This window comes from Hypanus sabinus, chromosome 3 (assembly GCF_030144855.1).
Source record: "Hypanus sabinus isolate sHypSab1 chromosome 3, sHypSab1.hap1, whole genome shotgun sequence".
NCBI classification, from domain to species: domain Eukaryota; kingdom Metazoa; phylum Chordata; class Chondrichthyes; order Myliobatiformes; family Dasyatidae; genus Hypanus; species Hypanus sabinus.
Window position 1 is genome coordinate 90,268,074 of NC_082708.1, and position 21,207 is coordinate 90,289,280.

The following is a 21,207-nucleotide window of genomic DNA, read 5'->3' on the forward strand; positions in this document are numbered from 1 at the left end:
AAGGCCACTATTCCATTTGCCTTCTTGCTAGCCTGCTGCACCTGCACCATTTTTGAACAGTGGCATAACATTTGCCTTCTTCCATTCTACCAGGAGCTGCTCAGAGTCCAGAGAATTTTGGTAATGTATCACCAGATTCTCCGCTGTAACCTCTACCATTTCTTTCAATACCCTGGGATGCACTGCATCAAGACTAGGGGACCTATCTATGTTTATGCCCACAAGTTTGCTCAGCACTAGCTCTTTAGTGATAGCTATTGTATCGAGGTTCTCACCTCCCATCACATCCATAACATCTCTGTTTGTTAGATGTGTCCTCCACTGTGAGGACCGACACAAAATAGTCATTCAAAGCCTCAGCCATTTCCTCATTACTCAATATCAATTCCCCTTCTCGTCCTCCAAATGACCTATGTTCACTTTAGCCACCTTTTTCCAGTTTATATAATTACAAAAAAAACTTTTACTACCTGTTTTTATATTTTGTGCTAGTTTATTTTCATAAACTCTCTTCCCATTCTTTATTACTCACTTAGTGGTTCTTTGTTGCTTTTTAAATTTTTTCCAGATCTTCCAGATTCCCACTATTCTTGGCGACTTTGTACACATGAGCTTTTAGTTTGATGCCTTCCTTTATTTCCTTAGTTATCCAAGGCTGGCTCTTCCCACCCCTACTGTCCTTGTAAGAAATAAAGTCAGTTGAATTCAATTCAATAATCTGTTCACTGATATGTTTTTATTGTGTTAGGACGACTCAACTCCACAACTCAGCACAGTCTATGTTCAAGCATGAACAGGTGATGTAATTATACACATAGCACCGCCTATGATAAGACAAGAAATCCAACACTTTGCTGGGCTTTTGGGATCCTGGCAGTGCCACATACCATATTTGACTATGCTCCTCTGATCCTTGCATGCTGTGTCGAGAAAGAACTTTAGTTTTGTATGGGGTCAGGCTGTTGAGAGGGCCTCCCATTTGAGCTGCAAGTTTCTGTCAAAGATGATACGGCTATCTGAAGCCTGTGGCAGAAGTATGGAAGAAGGAATATGCCTCCAGGTTTCTGGTCCCAGACGCTTCCTGATGCTGCCATCAGATACGCTGAGTTTGGGAAACAGCTTCCTACCTGCTACCGGGCTTTGATAGAGACTGAAACAAAGATGTGGTTTTCCTCGTCTCTCTCCACTTTGATCTTCCCATTATGGACCAATGCCTGGTCTTGGTCTCTCCACCTGATCTTCCCCTTATGCTCTTCCAGTCTGTGTACAATCTTCCTTTGGTCAACATCTTCTGGATAGATTATTAAATCATGGTTTTCACTTCTTTTATGTTTTTTTTGCTTGTTTTTTTTCCATCTTGGATGTGATTCTGGATCTGTTGGAGCCTGTCATTTGCTGTTTGGAGATCACTCTGCAGTCCACGAGAGAGTACAGGAGGCAGAGGCAGCGTGCGCGAACCTCAAAGCAGTGGGCCACGGGACAGGGCACGAGCCACTGTCTGACTCCATTTTGCTGATTGAAGTGATGAGAGAGATTGAAATATTGAGGTGAATGCAGAAGTTTGGAGATCATTCGGGTGCCCCAGCACCCTGCAATCTCTGAGCGGAGTCCTGGATCCAGAGGCGGTGTTCACAACCCCCAAATCCCTCTTCCCCCACAAAAAAACAAGCAAAATGGATCAGGCATGTTTACCCTAAATCCCTTCTCCCACACACAAAAGAAACAAAGATTGAACGGGCACATCGACCCTCAAATCCCCCTCGCCACACAAAAATTGAACAAAATAGATCAGGCACATTGAACCCCAAATCCCTCCTCCCGTGCAAAAAAAATGTTGTCCAGGTTTTCTGTGTTTTAGTGGTGGGCTTGGACTTTTATTGGTCTTATAGTTTTACGTATTCTGTGTTTTTTTTTTCCTGGTCAGTGGGGGGAGGGGGTGTAGGATTTGGGGATCCATCTGCCTGTTCCATTTTATTTTTTTTTCTACAGGGAGGTGGGATTTGGGGGGTTGATGATCATGCAACCTTTCTTTCTTTCTTGGTTTCATGGCTGCCCAGAGAAGAAGAATTTCAGAGTTGTGTACTTTGATAATAAATGAATCTTTGAACACGTGGTAATCTGCAGATGCTGGAAATCCAAAGCAACACACAAAATGCTGGAGGAACTCAGCATCTGTGGAAAAGAGTAAACTGGATTGATGAAGGGTCTCAGCCTGAAACATCAGCTGTTTCCTCTTTTCCATTGTTGCTGCCTGCTGAGCTCCTGCCCATAATGGGATGTGTACTAGAAACATAGAAAACCTACAGCACAGTACAGGCTCTTTGGCCCACACAGCTGTGCCAAACACCACTGGGCACTGACTTCCATGCAGAATATGACCTGTCTACAACTACTCTTTACCTTTTGTGGGCAAGCCAGTTCTGGATCCACAAAGCGATATTCCCTTGGATCCCATGCCTCCTTACTTTCTCAATAAGCCTTGCATGGTGTACCTTATCAAATGCCTTGGTGAAATCCATATACACCACATCTACTGCTCTTCCTTCATCAATGTGTTTAGTCACATCCTCAAAAAATTGACCTGCCTTTGACAAAGCCATGCTAAACTATTCCTAATCATATTATACCTCTCCAAATGTTCATAAATCTTGCCTCTCAGGATCTTCTACATCAACTTACTGACCACTGAAGTAAGGCTCACTGGCCTATAATCTCCTGGGCTATCCCTACTCTCTTTCTTGAATAAATGAACAACATCTGCAACCTTCCAATACTCCGGAACCTCTCTCGTCCCCATTGATGATGCAAAGATCATCGCCAGAGGCTCAGCGATCTCCTTCCTGATTTCCCACAGAAGCCATCCCATCTGGTCCCGGTGACTTATCCAACTTGATGCTTTCCAAAAGCTCCAGCACATTCTCTTTCTTAATATCTACATTCTCAAGCTTTTCAGTCCGCTGCAAGTCATCCTTACAATTGTCAAGGTCCTTTAGCGCAGTGAATATTGAAGCAAAGTACTCATTAAGTATCATTGCTATCTCCTCTGGTTCCATGCACACTTTACCACTGTCACACTTGATTGGTCCTATTCTCTCATATCTTATCCTCTTGTTCTTCACATACTTGTAGAATGCTTTGGGGTTTTCCTTAATCCTGCTTACCAAGGCCTTCTCATGGCCCCTTTAGGCTCCTTCCTGCTAGCCTTATAATCTTCCAGGTCTCTATCATTACTAGTTTTTTGAACCTTTCATAAACTCTTCTTTTCTCCTTGACTAGATTTACAATAGCCTTTGTTCCTGTAGCCTATCATCCTTTCCCTGTCTCATTGGAACGTACCAGTGTAGAACCTCATGTAAATATGCCCTGAACATTTGCCAGATTTCTTCCATACGTTTCCCTGAGAATATCTGTTTCCAGTTTATGCTTTGAAGTTCCTGCCTGATAGGCTCATATTTCCCATTACTCTAATTAAATGTTTCCCTAATTTGTCTGTTCCTATCCCTCTCCAATGCTATGTTAAAGGAGATAGAATTGTGATCACTATGTCCAAAATACTCTCCCACCGAGAGACCTGACACCCGACCAGGTTCATTTCCCAATACCAGTTCAAGTACAGCTTCTCCTCCTGTAGGCCTATCTACATGTTATTGTCTTGTGCTTTGTTGGATGTCGGACCCAACAAGCCACTGATAACCTTGTGATAATTGAACATGATATTATTGTTCTGGGAAAAGATATAGATTATGTGATTTGTCTATTTGGGAATATGGCAAGTCTATATGTGTGAGGGAATATTGTAAACCTAGAGACAGGCCTCATGACTTTTTCCTTTGAAAAAATCAAAGTGGTGAATTGATTGTAATTTGAAACAAGAAACTGCAGATGCTGGAAATCCAAAACAATGTACACAGAATGCTGGAGAAACTCAGCAGGTCAGGCAGTACTATGGAAATGACTTAACAAATTAGTCAGCCTGAAACATCAACTGTTTACTCTTTCCCATAGATGCTGCCTGTCCTGCTGAGTTCTTCCAGCATTTGGATTGTAATTTGACTCTTGCATCCCCGATCACAATGTAGTGTTTGTAAATCTTGATCATCCATGTTATTAATGCCCCCTTAGGGATGATGTGAATGGTGAGGTAATCCTTGGATCTGTATAATTTCTCATAGAATATTATTTTTAATCATCCAAGGGATAATAATATGTATTCTTTGTTTTAAGCAGAAGGAAGAGTTCTACGTGTCTCTAAGCTGACAGGTGAAATGCGTAATATTTATAATATATTTAATGAAATGTCCGTCAGGCCATAGACTATTTAGGTCATTCTGATCTTGTGGCATACAAATTCCTGTCTGGATTCAGACATCACTTATATGTATAAACGTTAATGTACTTTGCCAGCCCAAGCAATGTTATGTGTCCAGACATTGGGAGACTAACGAATAAAGAGAGACAATTAAAATGTCTAACTGATGTATGAACTTATGCTGAATGCTGTGTTAATGAGCACATGATGTGTTTGAAAAAAAAACAGGCTGTGTTGCTGGCATGAGGACGAAAGGTGAAAGAGTTTGTCTGACTCATGGTGACTCTGTACTTAGGAAGCTTGTGGAAATATTGGGCTGTTCTTTTGACTTTCCTTTGGACCAACCGGGGCCAGGATTTTGATCAGAGCCTGAGATCCGAGGATGGTTTCACGAGTTGGAAATCAGAATCCCCCCAACACCAACAGCAATGCCTAGAAGAAACATGAGCCCAGAAATCATTGTGACTTGCTACGTAGCACAAGATTTTTTGTGGTTTATTTGTGCTGTCTGTTTTATGATAATAAATTAGGCTTTATTACTGCCAGATCTCTGGACTCTCCAATAGTTGGGTCTGATTAACCCAGCACACACATATGAAGATAAGTAGATATCAGCTAGCATTCTAACTGTACAGGATACACTCTGTGCACACACTGATGGACATAGGAACCTCATGTCCAAAATGTCTCTCATAGCTTCGTTTACTTACCTTCTCTTAAATGCACTATTCTCTAACAGCTTCCAAGTCCCTCCTCTCAGCACTACCTCCCTCTTAGCACTCTCCCACCTCCCCCCTTCTTCTCTCTCTTTTTATTTCTCCCTCATCCCATCATTTCATCCTCTGGATGTTCTCTGACATGAGGATGTCCTACCTACTCACTCTCTCAGAATGTTGCAGTTCAAAGGAGCAAGACCTGCTTCCCTGTCTCCCTGCTGATAAGTGAACCTGTGCATAGTTTTTAAATTAGTTGCTGTCCCAACATACAGTCATGTTTTTCTGTGGTCCTTTTTAATACTCCCTGTTAGTAGACTTGGGGTTCAAAAAGCAGTTACAGTTAATTGTACCCAGGGTATGAATTTAGTACAATTTAGTACAAGCTGAGCAAAATATAGTGCAAGGTAGAATTAAAGTCTTTAACATATTTCAATAAACTAATGCGAGTGGAGGAGAAGCTGTGGCCTACACTAATAAAGGTGCTTTTTTTCCATTTGCCAAGATTTGTAATGATGCCTAAGTATTCCATTTATTACAGTCTACCAGATCACTAGTGTAATTGTTCAGACCAGTGAATCTGACAAACAAATGGCATTGTTCAGTATCAATGTTAATATTTTGCAGGCAGCAGAATTTAAATTAAAGTAGGTGAAAATGTAATCTCTACATGTCTGTTATTGTTTTCAGCTTTAAAAAATAAGTTTTGCAATCTTACATTCAGCTACTTTTTGACTTAATGTCAAAATATTTGAACAATCAATAATTTATCATTTTTCATTGACTTGCTTGTTGTCAATGGCTCTGGCACAGTTTCAAGCTTTAAACTAATTTATCAACAGAAAAGGCATTGCGTGTATTTTGTTCAGTGTAAAATGAAGGAAAGGGTAAACAAAATGGGGACCAGACATCTGAGTGCCACTTGGAAATGCTGAGTTCTATACAAGTTTAATATGCAAGCCTCTAGACGGAGTTTCTACAAATGTTTGAGAAGTCTCTGTGTGTTCCAGCTCCGGCTTTTTACCTTTTCTGTTAAAAGCATCATCTTCCAACTACTGAATATTTTTGGTGTTTCTTTAAAATGGTGTCTTGCTGTCAAATTTCAATTGAATTGAATTGACTTTATTACTTACATTTTTCATGTACATGAGGAGTAACAATCTTCGTCTAAATATGCAATGTACAATTTATAGTAATTTATAATAAATAGTATGTACAACAGGATAGTCACCATAACATAGAAATACAGTTGTGTCAGCATGAGTTAAGCTGTCTGATGGCCTGGTGGAAGAAACTGTCCCAGAGCCTGTTGGTCCTGGCTTTTATGTTTCCCAGATGGTGGCAGCTGGAACAGTTTGTGGTTGCGGTGACTCAGGTCCCCAATGATCCTTTGGGCCCTTTTTACACACTGTCTTTGTAAGTGTCCTGAATAGTGGGAAGTTCATCCGGATATTTCCTCCTTTCCTTTTTTTTTTCTCTTGCCACTCCTCTGTGGTGCTTATTAGAGTTGAAGTGGAAACATATATTTTGTACATCATGTCAACAATCAGCAAATTCCAGCAGCTGTAACAGAGAAGGATGCAAAGTTTTGAAATGAGGTAACAACGTGAATCAAGATTCGAACATACATATTGGGTGCGCTGATAAAATATTACATTGATCAATGAATTGCATTCTTAATCCAAGCGAACTAGTGAGAAATATTTTGTTCTATGCTAAGATGTTGTTTATTTTTATAGTTTTGAAGCTGTTAAAGGATGGTGCTGACCCGAACACGTTGATCTCCTCAGGTGGTTCACTGCTGCACCTGGTAAGAACACCCATCTTGTGCCATTCTGTAATAAATGCAGTAGTTTGGTTAACACATGAAAATAATCCTTCAATGCAGATTACTGATGGCAGAGACTGGGAAACAAGATGTAAAATCTATTGCAGTAAATTATCCAAACAGTTGTATGCTAAATTAGTTAAGATACTTCATAAATGTTGATTACGCACAAAGGAGTATTTACTTGGCAATTTTAGCAGTAGATTCTGATTATGTTTCAAATTTATCTGAGCACTAATTCTAGCGCAGGGTTCAACATTTCCATTGATCATAAAGGCAATGGGAGTTCCTGCCCTCCTACTCCCATATCTAGTCTTCTCTGGGAGGATGTGAAGTGCAGAATGAATTGACCGGCTGTCCCCAAGATGTATTTGATGAGGCAATATGTGCAAGAGGGATGAGTTTCATTTGAATCAGAGATGGACTAATATCCTTGCAGGGAAATCCGCTTGTACTACATAAAGGAGGGTGAAATGGGATTAGCAGGAGTGTGCGATTCTACACAGGAACAAGTCATTGGATAAAGCAGCAGCCAGCGAGAGCAAGTTTAGTATGCAGAATAGCCAGGGGAACAAGGTTACAGTAAAGACAGAGAATGAGACATAATTCACTGTTCAGAACATATGTTGGCCCATGCCTTTCTTTACTGTCACAATGAGGCCACTCTCAGGTTGGAGAAGAAACGCTTCATATTCCATCTGGGCAGACTCAAACCTGAACACTGATTTCTCCAAATTCCAGCAATTTTCCTCCACTTCCCATCCCGTCTTTTTCAATTCCCTACCCTGGCCCCCTGTCCCCTCTTCTCTTCTGCTTACCTGCCTTTCAAATCCCCCTGGTGCCCTTCCTCCTTCCCTGTTACCTATGGTCCATTCTCCTCTCCTAACAAATTCCTTCTTCTCTATCCCTTCACCTTTTTTACTTACCACCTCCTAGCTTCTTACATCATACCCCCTCCCCACCATCATGGCTTAACCTATCAGCCTCCAACTTAGATGGTAAACCTAAGATATTGGAGTAGACAGAGGCCATTTGGGCCATTGGCCCAACGACTCTGCCATACTATTTCTTCATGGCTGATCTATTTTCCCTCTCAGTCCTAATCTCCTGCCTTCTCCCCATACCCCTTCAAGCCCTGACTAATCAAAAATCTATCAAACTCTGTCTTAAATATCAAAGGTTTCAAAGGTACATTTAATGTCAGAAAAATGTATACAATATACATCCTGAAATGCTTTGTCTTTGCAAATGTCCACGAAAACAGAGGAGTTCCCCAAAGAATGAACAACAGTTAAATATTGGAACCCGAAAGTCCCTCCAAGTATACCCAATGACTTGGCCTCTACAGCAACTTATAGCAACAAATTCCACAGATTTACAATTCTCTGGCAAAATAAGTTCCTCCTCATTTCTATTCTAAAAGGACACTCTTTTACCTCCACTCTTTGTCTCCTGCCAATCAGCCAATGATCTATCCACACTTGTATCTTTCCTGTAATACCATGGGCTCTTAACTTGTCAAGCAGCTTCATATGTGGCACCTTGTCAAAGGCCTTCTGAAAATCCAAGCACAAGAACATCAACTGATTTTCCTTCATCTATCCTGCTTATTATTCCTTCAAGAATTCCAACAGATCTGTCAGGCAAGATTTTCCCTTGAGGAAACCATGCTGACTATGGCCTACTTTATCATGTGCCTCCAACAATCCTTAACAATCAATCCCAACATCTTCCCAGTCACTGAGGTCAGACTAACAAACCTATAATTTCCTTTCTTCTGCCTCTCTCCCTTCTTGAAGAGTGGAGTGACATTTGCAATTTTCCATTCCTCAGGAACCATACTCCATACTGCAGTTCCAGGCTTCAATTTAAGAGGGAGAAGCATAAGTCACATGCATCGGTATCACAATGGAATAAAGGGAATTACAGAGGCATGAGGGAGGAGCTTGCCCAGGTGGATTGGAGGAGGATTCTGGCAGGGATGATGGCAGAGTAGAGGTGGTTGAAGTTGCTCAGAATAGTTCACAAGGCAGAGGATAGATATGTCCCAGAGAGAAGTTGTTCTCAAATGGCACCTGTGGCTGACAATGGCAGTTAAGGACTGCATAAAAGTCAAGGAAAGGGTATATAATGTAGCAAAAGTGATTGGGAAATTGGATGATTGGGAAGCTTTAAAAATCCAACAAAAGGCTACTAAAAACAAGCCAATTATATAATTGGCCAAAGCTAAAAGATTTTTTGATTAATCACAGTAAAAGGGAGGTGAAGTTGATATTGGACCACTGGAAAATTATGCTGGTGAGGTAATAATGGGGGACGAAGAAATGACAGATAAGTTTAATGAGTACTTTGCATTGGTCTTCACTCTGGAAGACACTAGCAGTGTGCCAAGGGTCCATGAGTGTCAGAGAGCAGGACTGAATGCCATTGCTACTACAACGGAAAAAGTGCTAGGCAAACTCAAAGGCCTTAAGGTGGATAAGTCACCTGGACCAGATGGACTACATCCCAGAGCCCTGGGGAGGTTGCTGAAGAGATAACAAATGCATTTGACATGATCTTTCAAGAATCACTTGATTCTGGCATGGTCCCAGAGGACTGGAAAATTGCAAATGTCACTCCACTCTTTAAGAAGGAAGGAAGGCAAAAGAATGGAAATTATTGGCCAATTAGCCTAACCTCAGTGGTTGGGAAAGTATTGGGAGTTTATTATTAAGGATGAGATTTCGGGTACTTGGAGACTAATGATAAAATACATCAAAATCATCATGTAAAGAGAAATCTTACCTGACAAATCTGTTAGAGCCCTTTGAGGAAGTAACAAGCAGGATGGACAAAGGAGAGGCAGTGGATATCACTTACTTGGATTTTCAGAGGTATTTGATAAGGTGCCATATATGATGCTGCTTAACAAGATACAATCCTATGGCATTACAGGAAAGATACTGACATGGATAGCGGAATGGCGGACAGGCAGGAGGCAGTGAGCATGAATAAAGGGGACCTTTTCTGGTTGGCTGACCCCTGGTGGTGTTCCTCAGGGGTCAGTATTGGGGCTGATACTTGTCTCATTGTTTGTCGATGATTTCAATAATGGAATTGGCTTTGTGGCAAAGTTTGTGGGTGGCACATAAAAAGATGGAGGGGTAGGGATTGCAGGATTGCAGTAGAACTTAGGCAAATTGGAAGAATGGGCAAAAACATGGTAGATGGATTACAGTGTTGGGAAGTGTATGATAATGGATTTTGGTGAGAGAAAAAATGTACAGACTATTACCTAAATGGTGGGAAACATTCAAATATCGGAAGTGCAGAGGGACTTAGGACTCCCAGACGATTAATTTATAGGTTGAGTCTGTGATAAAGAGAGCAAATGTAATGTTGGCATTTGCTTCAAGGGGAATAGAATATAAAATTAAGGAGATATTGCTGAGATTTTATAAGACACTAGTCAGGTCACTCTTGAAGTATTGTCACACTTGGATGATTAACCCCATATCTCAGAAAGGATGTGCTGTCATTGGAGAGACTCCAAAGGAAGTTCACGGGGATGATTCCTATAATGAAAGATTTAACATATGAGAGGAGCATTTGGCAGCTTTGGGCCTGTACTTACTGGAATTTAGAAGAATGTAGGTAGATTTTCTTGAAACCTACTGAAGGCTGAAAGGACTTGATAAGATGGGTGGATGTTTCCTCTGGTGGGGCTATCTAGAAATAGAGGGCACAGCCTCAAGATTGAAGGACAACCTTTTAGAATAAAGGTAAGGAAAAATTTTATTTTTAGCCAGAGTGTAGTGATTCTGTGGAATGCTGTGCCATAGACTGTGGTAGAGGCCAAGTCTGTTGGTATATTTAAAACAAAAGTTGATAGATTCCTGATTAGTCAGGGCATCAACAGATACGGCGAGAAGGCGCTTGTATAGGGTTGAGTGCGATCTGGGATCAGCAATGGTGGAATGGTGGAGTGGGCTTGATGGGCCAAATGGTCTAAATGTGCTCCTTTGTCTTATGGTCTTATTGAAACCATACCAGAATCGATTGATTCCACTAATGCCTCCACAGTCTCTTCTGCAACTTCTTTCAGAACCCTGGGGTGTACACCATCTGGTCCAGGTGACTTATCTACCCAGATCTTAGTTTCTCAAGCGCCATCTCCCTAGTAATGACAACTTCATATACTTCAGATCCCTCACACTCAAGAACTTCCATGATACTTCCACAGTGACGACTGATGCTAAGTACTTATTCAATTCTTCTGCCATTTCCTTGTTCCCCCATTACTACTGCTCCAGCAACATTTTCCAGTGGTCTGATATTCAGTTTCACATCTAAGTTTGCACCTTATGTATCTGTAGAAACCTTTGGTATTTTCTTTAATATTATTGGCCTAGTTTTGTATTCCAACTTATCTTTCTTAATGACTTTTCTCATTGCCTCCTTCTGGATTTTCAAAGCTTCCCAATCCTCTTACTTCCCACTAATTTTTTGCTGCATTATATGCCCTCTCTTTTGATTTTATGTTGCTTTTCACTTCCCGTCTCAGCCAAGATTTTGTCATCTTTCCGTTAGAATACTTGTTTGGGATGTATGGGATGTATCTGTCCTGCACATTCCAAACTTCACCCAGAAATTCCAGTCAATGCAGCTCTGCCGTCGTTCCTTCTGGTGTTCCTTTCCTATCAATTCTGGCCAGCTCCTCTCTCATGCCTCTGTAATTCACTTTATTTGACTGTAATTCTGATGCATCTGACTTTAGTTTCTCCTTCTCAAACTGCAGGATAAATTCTGTCACATTATGACGACTGACCCCAAAGGCTCCTTTAACTTAAGCTCTAATTAATTCCAGTTCATTACGCGACACCCAATCCAGATTAGCTGGGTTGAGCTCCTACTGGGCTCAGTCACAAGCTGCTCCGAAAAGCCATCTTGTAGGCATTCTAGAAATTCCCGCTCATAGGATCCAACACCAACCTGACTTTTCTGAGCTACCTGCACCTTGAAATCCCACATGACTATCATAACCTTGCCCATTTGATATGCATTTTCTATCTCCCATTGTAATTTGAGACCACATCTTTACTACTGTTTGAGGGACTGTATGCAACTCCCATCACGGTCTTTTTATCTTTGCAGTTCTTTAACTCTACCCACAATGGATTAACTCGTTGACACTGGGACCATATGTCACTTCTTTCTGATGATTTGATTTAATTTTTTACCAACAGAGCCATGCCACCATCTCTGCTGATGTGCCTGTCCTTTTAATAAAGTGTGTATCTCTGGACATTAAGCTCCGAGTTACAATCTTCTATCAGCCATGATTCAGTGATGCCCACAATGCCACAGATGCCAAGCTGTAACACTCAACACTATCATTCTCGTTCCTACCCTGCTACCTAACTAGTTTCATCCCTCCCAAACAGCTCTAGGAAACCTGCCCAAAAGGATACAGGTGACCACCCCCCCCCCCCCCCCCGATTTTCGAACGTTCCCTTTACGAAAGCTCGCTGTTATGAAAGGCCTACATTAGTACCTGTTTTCGCTAACCAAAGCGGATTTTCACTTTTATGAAAAAAAAATGCCTGCTTTAATCGTGTGTTTACCCTGAGAAAGACTCTAATGACCATGAAGACTTGTGCGGGTAGTTGTTTGCACATGCGTGTACGTGCCAAATCAATTTTAGCTCACTGTCTTCCCAATTTTGATAAGTGAAACTACACCATACATACAATATTACTACTTTATATAGGCTGTATATTTATATCATTCCTGCTTTTACTATATGTTAGTGTTATTTTAGGTTTGATGTGTTATTTGGTTTGATTTGGTAGGTTATTTTTTGGGTCTGGCAACGCTCAAAAATTTTCCCTTATAACTTAATGGTAATTGCTTCTTCACCTTACAACATTTCAGCTTACAAACTGTTTCATAGGAATGCACTACTGTCGGTTAGCAGGGGAAACCTGTACTTCTCTCCCTCAAATTTAGATGTAATCCGTCCCTTTTGTACAGGTTGTACCTTCCTAGAAGAGATCCCAATGATCCAGAAAGCTGAAACCCTTCCCCCCTGCACCAGTTCCTTAGCCACACATTCATCTACCTATCATCCTATTCTTACTTAGCTCCCTAAAATCCTTCTTTAGGAGCTCCTCGATTTTCCTACTTATGCCCTTGGTGCCCATACGTACCAAGAGTTCTGGCTGCTTACACTCCTCTTTTAGAATGCCATAAGACTGGATATGAGACATCCCTTACCCTGGCACAGGGAGGCAACATACCATCAGGGTGTCTGTATCCGCCCACAGAATCTTGTCTCTGTTCCTCTGACTACGGAATCTCCCATCACCACTGCAGTCCTCTTCACCTGTCTCCACTTCTGAGTCACAGCACCAGACTCAGTGCCCTTTCTCCTCCCCACATCTTCTTATTCCTACTTCTACTCCCTGCTTTTTCCAGTCCTGATGAAGGGTCTTGAGCCAAAACATCAACCATTTCTTCATTTCCATAGATGATACATAATCTCCCACCAACTGTGCTTAACTATCTCTGATCAATCCCTGCTTTTCCAAGCGCAGATCAATTCTGTGCACCAGAATTTCCCTACCACCAGTGTTAGATTACCTGGCTTACTTTCCACTGAACTTACAGGTAATGTACAGTGTTAAGTATCTTGTAACATCCAGGTGTTTCTTGAAAATGTTACATGGACATCTGTTGTATTTTCTACATTTTTTTCATTAAATTATTTTTTTTTTCATTTAGCCACAGAGTTCTAAATTTAAGAATTTGATTTGTTACTGAGGAAATTTGAACAATATTTCATTGAAGCTTACAGGATGGAGTGGAGGGCTACCAGAACAGGCAGGGTAGAAATCTTCCTTTTCGTGTTAGCTCAGTTTCTTCCATGAATGTAAGCATTTCTGGTTTTTAATCATGCCTGCAATGTGGTTCTGCTGTCAGCAATGCTCTGACAGCCGTATGAGGTAAAGTATTTCTTCTTCAAGATAACTGGTTAATTTTTGATGAATCAGATTAGTTTGTCTGATTGTAATCCCTCAGTATGACATATCTGAAATCTCGTGTGTTTAGGACAGACTTGCTGGATGTTCCACGATCACCTCAGTTTAAAATAGAAATATAGAAAACCTACAGCACAATACAGGACCTTCGGCCCACAATGCTGTGCTGAATATGTACTTACCTTAGAAATTACTAGGTATACCCATTGCCCTCTATTTTTCTAAGCTCCATGTACCTATCCAAAAGTCTGTTAAAAGACCCTATCGTATCCGCCTCCACCACTGTTGCCGGAAGCCTATTCCACGCACTCACCACTCTCTGAGTAAAAAGCTTACCCCTGACATCTCCTCTGTACCTACTCCCAATCACCTTAAACCTGTGTATGTTGACTATCCACACGATCAATGCCTCTCATCATCTGATACACCTCTATCAGGTCATCTCTCATCCTCTGTCTCTCCATGGAGAAAAGGCAAAGTTCAGTCAACCTGTTCTCATAAGGCATGCTCCCCAATCCAGGCAACATCCTTGTAAATCTCCTCTGCATACTTTGTAAGGATTCCACATCCTTCTTGTAGTGAGGAGACCAGAACTGAGCACGGTTCTCCAAGTGGGGTCTCACCAGGGTCCTATATAGCAGCAATATTACCTTTTGGCTCCTAAATTCAATTCCATGATTGATGAAAGCCAATACACCATACACCTTCTTAACCACAGTCAATCTGCACAGCTGCTTTGAGCGTCCTATGGACTGGGACCCCAAGATCCCTCTGATCCTCCACACTGCCAAGAGTCTTACCATTAACACTATATTCTGCCATCATATTTGACCTACCAAAATGAACCACTTCACACTTATATGGGTTGAACTCCATCTGCCACTTCTCAGCCCAGTTTTGCATCCTATCAATGTCCCGCTGTAACCTCTGACAGTCCTCCACACTATCTACAACACCTCCATCCTTTGTGTCATCAGCAAACTTACTAACCCGTCCATCTACTTCCTCATCCAGATCATTTATAAAAATCACGAAGAGTAGGGGTCCCGGAACAGATTCCTGAGGCACTCCACTGGTGACCGACCTCCATGCAAATTATAACCCGTCTAAAACTCGTCTTTGCTTTCTGTGGACAAGCCAGTTCTGGATCCACAAAGCAATGTCCCCTTGGATCCCATGCCTCCTTACTTTTTCAGTAAGCCTTGCATGGGGTACCTTATCAAATGCCTTGCTGAAATCCATATACACAACATCTACTACTCTTCCTTCATCAATGTGTTTAGTCACATCCTCAAAAAATTCAATTAGGCTCGTAAGGCACGACCTGCCCTTTACAAAGCCATGCTGACTATTCCTAAACATATTATACTGCTCCAAATGTTCATAAATCCTGCCTCTCAGGATCTTCTCCATCAACTTAACAACCACTGAGTTAAGACTCACTGGCCTATAATTTCCTGGGCTATCTCTACTCCCTTTCTTGAATAAAGGAACAACATTCGCAACCCTCCAATCCTCCAGAACCTCTCCCGTCCCCATTGATGATGCAAAGGTCATCACCAGAGGCTCAGCAATCTCCTCCCATTACTCTCACAGTAGCCTGGGGTTCATCTCATCTTGTCCCGGTGACTTATCCAACTTGATGCTTTCCAAAAGCTCCAGCACGTCATCTTTGTTAATATCTACAAGCTTTTCAGTCCACTGCAAGTCATCACAACAATCACCAAGATCCTTTTCCATAGTGAATACTGAAGCAAAGTATTCAGTAAGTATCTCTGCTATTTCCTCCAGTTCCATACACACATTCCCACTGTCACACTTGATAGGTCCTATTCTTTCACGTGTTATCCTCCGGCTCCTCACATAATTGTAGAATGCCTTGGGGTTTTCCTTAAACCTGCCTGCCGAGGCCTTCTCATGGCCCCTTCTGGCTCTGCTAATTTCCTTCTTAAGCTCCTTACTGTTAGCTGTATAGTCTTCTAGATCTCTAACATTACTTAGCTCTCTGATCTTTTTCTTCTTGACAAGATTTATTACAGCATTTGTACACTATGGTTCCTATACTCTGCCATAACTTCCCTGTCTCACTGGAACGTACCTATGCTGAACTCCACACAAATATTCCCTGAACATTTGCCACATTCCTTCAGTACTTTTCCCTGAGAACATCTATTTCCAATTTAAGCTTCCAGCTTCCTGCCTGATAGCCTCATAATTCCCCTTACTCCAATTAAATGCTTCTCTAAGTTATCTGTTCCTATCTCTCTCCAATGCTATTGTAAAGGAGATAGAATTATGATCACGGTGATCACTATCTCCAAAATTTTCTCCCACTGAGAGATCTGACACCTGACCAGGTTCATTTTCCAATACCAAATCATGTACAGCTTCTCCTCTTGTAGGCTTATCTACATATTGTGGCAAGAAACTTTCCTGAACACACCTAACAAACTACACCTCATCTAAACCCCTCACTTTAGGGAGATGCCAATCGATATTTGGGAAATTAAAATCTCCAATCATGACAGCACTGTTATTATTACACCCCAATAGTATAATTGTAAAAATATACATACTTGGACCCATTAAATGGAAATATAATGAGGTGGATGTTAGGTGTTCCTACATTTATCAGCTTGGTGTCGTTTGGGAAGAACTGAAAAATATTTTCTAATATGCTACCTCTCCTTTGAACAGTGTGCTCGATACGGCAACATGTTTGCTGCAGAGATTCTGATTGAAAAGGGAGTAAATGTCAATCACCAGGATGAAGACTTGTGGACCTCACTGCATGTGGCATGTGCTTGTGATAATCCTGATATTGTTCTGCTTCTCATGTTGGTAAGTACTAATGCTCTTTCCTAAACATCAGGATATCACAGAAATGACATAGTAAAAGAATTCTTTCTGTTCAATTTTAAGATGTCCTCTTTCAGCCATGATCGTCTGACCTTTTTTGAGATAATTGGATTTCAATCAATTATTTCTCTTTCTGTGAGAACATATTAAATGGAGACTTCTAGCATAATGGAGCATTGCCATTGTGCAGAGCAACTCTTTGGAGCTTTGTGTGCCTCTTCAGTGTCTCATTGAAAATTAAGGCTTTGAGTAGTGTCCAATTGGAGTTTGGAAACCTGAGAAGATTTAGTTCACTGAGGTTCACAGATTGAGTAGAAAAGGCAGTTTGGTGCTTTGAGCAGTGCCAATCAGCATTTGGGATTGATTGTCAAGAAGAAATTAAAGTAAGGCAGAGGCAAGAGTGGTGGAGCGGCCATCGTAGGAGTGTCCAAAGTTAAAGTGAGGTTTTAGAGGCTTTAGCTCTTTGAGGCTTCAGTGAGGAGGGCCTTGAGTGAGAGAAGGCAAAAAAGCTGCAGGTAGAATTTTTTTCTCCCTCACAATTTATTGCTTTCCCTTCTTTATAGTTGCTCAGTTCGGAATATTAGAGGTGACAGGCAGGATAGTGGAATATTCCTCTTACGGGATGGGGGAAGACGGAGAATTCCAGTACCCCTGACACCAATGAGACGTGCATCCAGTGGCAGCTTCTAACACTCCTTGTTAAGGAGTTGGAGCTGAAACTGCATGTACCCTAGATCATTTGGAAGGCTGAGAGGGTGATAGATAAGATATATAGAGAGGTAGCTACACCCAAGGTGCAGAATGTAGGAAATTGGGTGGCAGTCAGGAAGGGGAAAAGGGTTAAAATCCATGGTCGCTCAAGCATTGGCAGAGCTGGCTCAAATGTGCCATGTGCTCTTGGTGCGAACTGCTGGCCACCAGGATATCGTCCAAGTAAATGAAAACGAAATCCAGGGCACGTCCCACCGAGTCCATGAGCTTTTGGAAAGTTCAGGCTGAATTCTTGAGACTAAAAAGCATCCTCAGGAATTCGAACAAGCCGAACGGGGTGATGAGGGCTGTCTTGGGCACGTCGTCGGGGTGCACTGGGATCTGATGGTATCCTCTGACCAGGCCGATTTTCGAGATGATGGTCGCTCAGAGCAGGTTCGCCGTGAAGTCCTGGATGTGGGGTACCGGGTATCTGTTGGTGGTTGTGGCGTTATTGAGCCTTCTGTAGTCTCCGCAGGGCCTCCATCCTCCTGTGGACTTGGGCACCATGTGCAGCGGGGATGCCCACGGGCTGTCTGAGTGGCGTACGATCCCCAGTTCTTCCATCTTACGGAACTCCTCCTTGGTGAGGTGGAGCTTGTCGGGTGGGAGCCTGCGAGCTCGGGTGGGCAGCGACAGTCCTTGCGTGGGGACGTGGTGCTGCACGCCGTGCTTGGGGTCGGCCGTGGAGAGCTGCTGGGGTGACTATGGAGGGGAATTCCACCAACACCCTGGTGAATTCGTTAGCCGAGAGGGTCACAGAATCCAGGTGGAGGGCCGGTAGCTTGGCTTCTCCGAGCTGGAAAGTCTGGAACGTCTCGGCGTGGACCGAACGCCGGCCTTTTAGGTTGAACAGGAGGCAGTTGGCTCGTAGGAAACCTGCCCCTAGTAGTGGCTGTGACACCGCTGCCAACGTGAAAGTCCAAGTGAAACTTTTGTCTTTTTCCCCCGTGGATCTCGACGGCTTTGGTTGCGGGGCCTGGGCTTTGGGGCGTGCAATCGTGGCTAGGCCAATGGAAGCTGCTCCACGTTGCCTGCTCTGTCAAAGGACGTCTGCTATAGCCGCGACCCTGTGTGGGCAGCTGATATCCTCCAGAGGAGGTGAATGTCCTCTGGCATTTGCTCAAGGAACAACTGTTCAAATAAAAGGCATGGCTTATGGCCGTCCATGAGCGCCAGCTTATCGTTCTTGAGCTCGGATGGCGTGCAGTCGCCCAGGCCGTCCATGTGTAGGAGCCGCGTTCATGGTGGGAAAGTCCGAAGGTACGAATCAGGAGCACCTTAAACTTAATGTACCTGTCCTCCGTTGGTGGCTGGCATAGGAAGTCGATGATCCGGCCTGCTGTCTCCTGGTCGAGCAAGCTGACCATAGTAGTACCACGTGGTGTCGGCTGTAATGTGTCTGATATTGAACTGGGCCTCAGCCTGCTCGAACCAAACGTGGAACTGAGTGGCCCAGAAAATCAGGAGTTTCAGAGAGACCGCGCTGTGTGCGTTGCTCAAACTCATGGCTGGTCACTGAGTCGCCGGCTCCAGATGCCGTCTGGAACGTTGGGGTCACCAATGTAGTCGCGTGCAACGCGCTACTAAAGAAACACACAGAGGCAGAGAGAGCTGAACTCAGAATGCCTTTACTGATTCAAAATCGTGTGCTTAAAACTCCCCTCCCATGAGCCCCTGCGGGCTCAGACTGTCCCCGGAAGGTCCGCCCCGAGTGGGTAGTTCCAAACGCGCTACCGCATGTCTGCCTGCGGCTCCCGATGGTGGTTCGAGTCCCACGTGTGCGGGCCACCACAACATAACCAGTTAATTGATCAGATACAAGTGACAACTGGTGTGGGAAAACATCAAATTATTGGTAGATAGAATGGAAAGCAATGCATTTTTTTGCAAGTGGATTAATAAATATTAAACTCTTCCCAATGAACTATCAAAAGTTTGGATGCAAGTACAGCATGCAATTAGGAAATCAGATGATGTCATCCTCCTTTCTGGAGACATTTGTAGTGTAAGGAATTTGTAAGGAAACCTTGTAGAGATTATTTTAAATCTTAATCTGGATTTTTCTAAAATTGTGGGTTGCTAAATATCTTTACTGTACAGCTGCCCAGCACTGTTGCAATGCATCCAGTTAGCCACATTTCCTGCATATATTTTTCTATTCCCAAAGAAGCTGTTGTGACGACTCACTTTCTGCGCAGGCAAACCTGCTCACAAATAGCCAGCGTGCGGGGGGAGACTTTGGTAATGCACCTCTGACGTCATTTCCGCCCAGAGAGGGTGGGCGCTAGGGATTTAAATGCAAGCGCCATAAAGTTTGAATAAACTATTCTCAAAACAATTGACCGACTGCGTGTCGTTGTCTCTAGCTCTGTTTGTAGTACATTGCTACATTGGTGACCCCGATGGTCCAAATGGGATTTGGACCAAAGATGACCGACTCTTCATCTGCTCACACAGTTTCGCTAAAACTGCCGACTTTCTGGACGCTGCGACCACGTGTGTGGTTTAGCCAAGCAGAAGCCCAGTTCCAGATTCGGCAGATATCCTCTGACTCCATGTGTTACTATCACGTGGTGAGCACCCTTGAGCAGGAGACGGCCGCCCAGGTTGTGGATTTCATACAGTCTCCACAGGAAGAAGGCAAATATGAAGCATTCAAAGCACTGCTCTTTGGGACCTTCTGCCTCTCACGGCGTGAGTGGGGTGCCCGCCTGCTTCACCTGGACGGTTTGGGAGACAGGCTGCTGTCAGCATTGATGAACGAGAAGCTAGCCCTGGCTGACGGACACAAGCCCTGCCTCATGTTCGAGCAAGCGTTCCTAGAGCAACTGCCCGAGGACAGGTCTGCTGCTGGCCGACGTAGATTTCAGCAACTCCCAGAAGGTGGCGGCCCAGGCAGATGTGCTGTGGAAAGCCAAGAGGGAGAGCGTGGTGTCTGTCAGTCAGATTACCAGGCCACGAGCCCAACAGCGGACCAGAACAGGCCCGGCAGGGGGGCGCACACAACACAGAGGCAGGAGTGAGGAGGACAGTGAACAGTGGTGTTTCTACCACCAGCGGTGGGGCACAAAAGCCCGCCGTTGTCGCCCGCCCTGCAAGGGCCAGGACCAGGGCAAGGCCCAGCTGCCGCTAATGACTATGGTGGCTGGCCAACAGGACAGACTCTTGTATGTCTGGGACAAACAGTCAGGACAGAGCGGAAATCAGTGTCTTGCCCCCGACAGGGTACAACACCCACACCAGGAAGCCAGGACCCACCCTGAGGGCCGCAAACGGCAGCACGATACGGACCTACAGCACCCGCACAGTGCAGCTGCAGTTCGGCACCAGCCGGTTCACGTGGGACTTCACACTGGCCACGGTGGCCCAACCACTCCTGGGGGTGGACTTCTTGTGAGCTCACAGCCTGCTGATCGACTTGTAAGGGAAAAGACTGGTACATGCCGTGACTTTCCAGACATTCTCCCTGGGCGAAGCCAAGTTGCCGGCCCCACACCTGGACTTCATCATGCTGTCGGACAAAAAATTCACCAGAATCCTGGCGGACTTTCCATCGATTCTGACACCGCAGTTCACGGCAGCCATGCCCAGACACGGGGTACAGCACCACATTCCGACCCAAGGACCACCCCTCCACGCCTGCGCATGAAGGCTCCCCCCTGAAAAGCTCCACCTGGCAAAGGAAGAGTTCAAGAGGATGGAGGAATTGGGGATCGTACGGAG

The 21,207-nt window shown here is 43.6% G+C and overlaps 1 protein-coding gene across 1 annotated transcript in view; it reads left to right on the plus strand.

Moving 5' to 3' along the window:
- myo16 (myosin XVI) overlaps positions 1-21,207 on the plus strand; it is a 502,924-nt gene that overhangs the window by 23,335 nt on the left and 458,382 nt on the right. The window contains exons 2-3 of the mRNA XM_059963452.1: positions 6,762-6,832; positions 16,570-16,713. Coding sequence (XP_059819435.1) covers positions 6,762-6,832; positions 16,570-16,713 — 215 coding nt within the window. The remainder of the gene's footprint in view (positions 1-6,761; positions 6,833-16,569; positions 16,714-21,207) is intronic.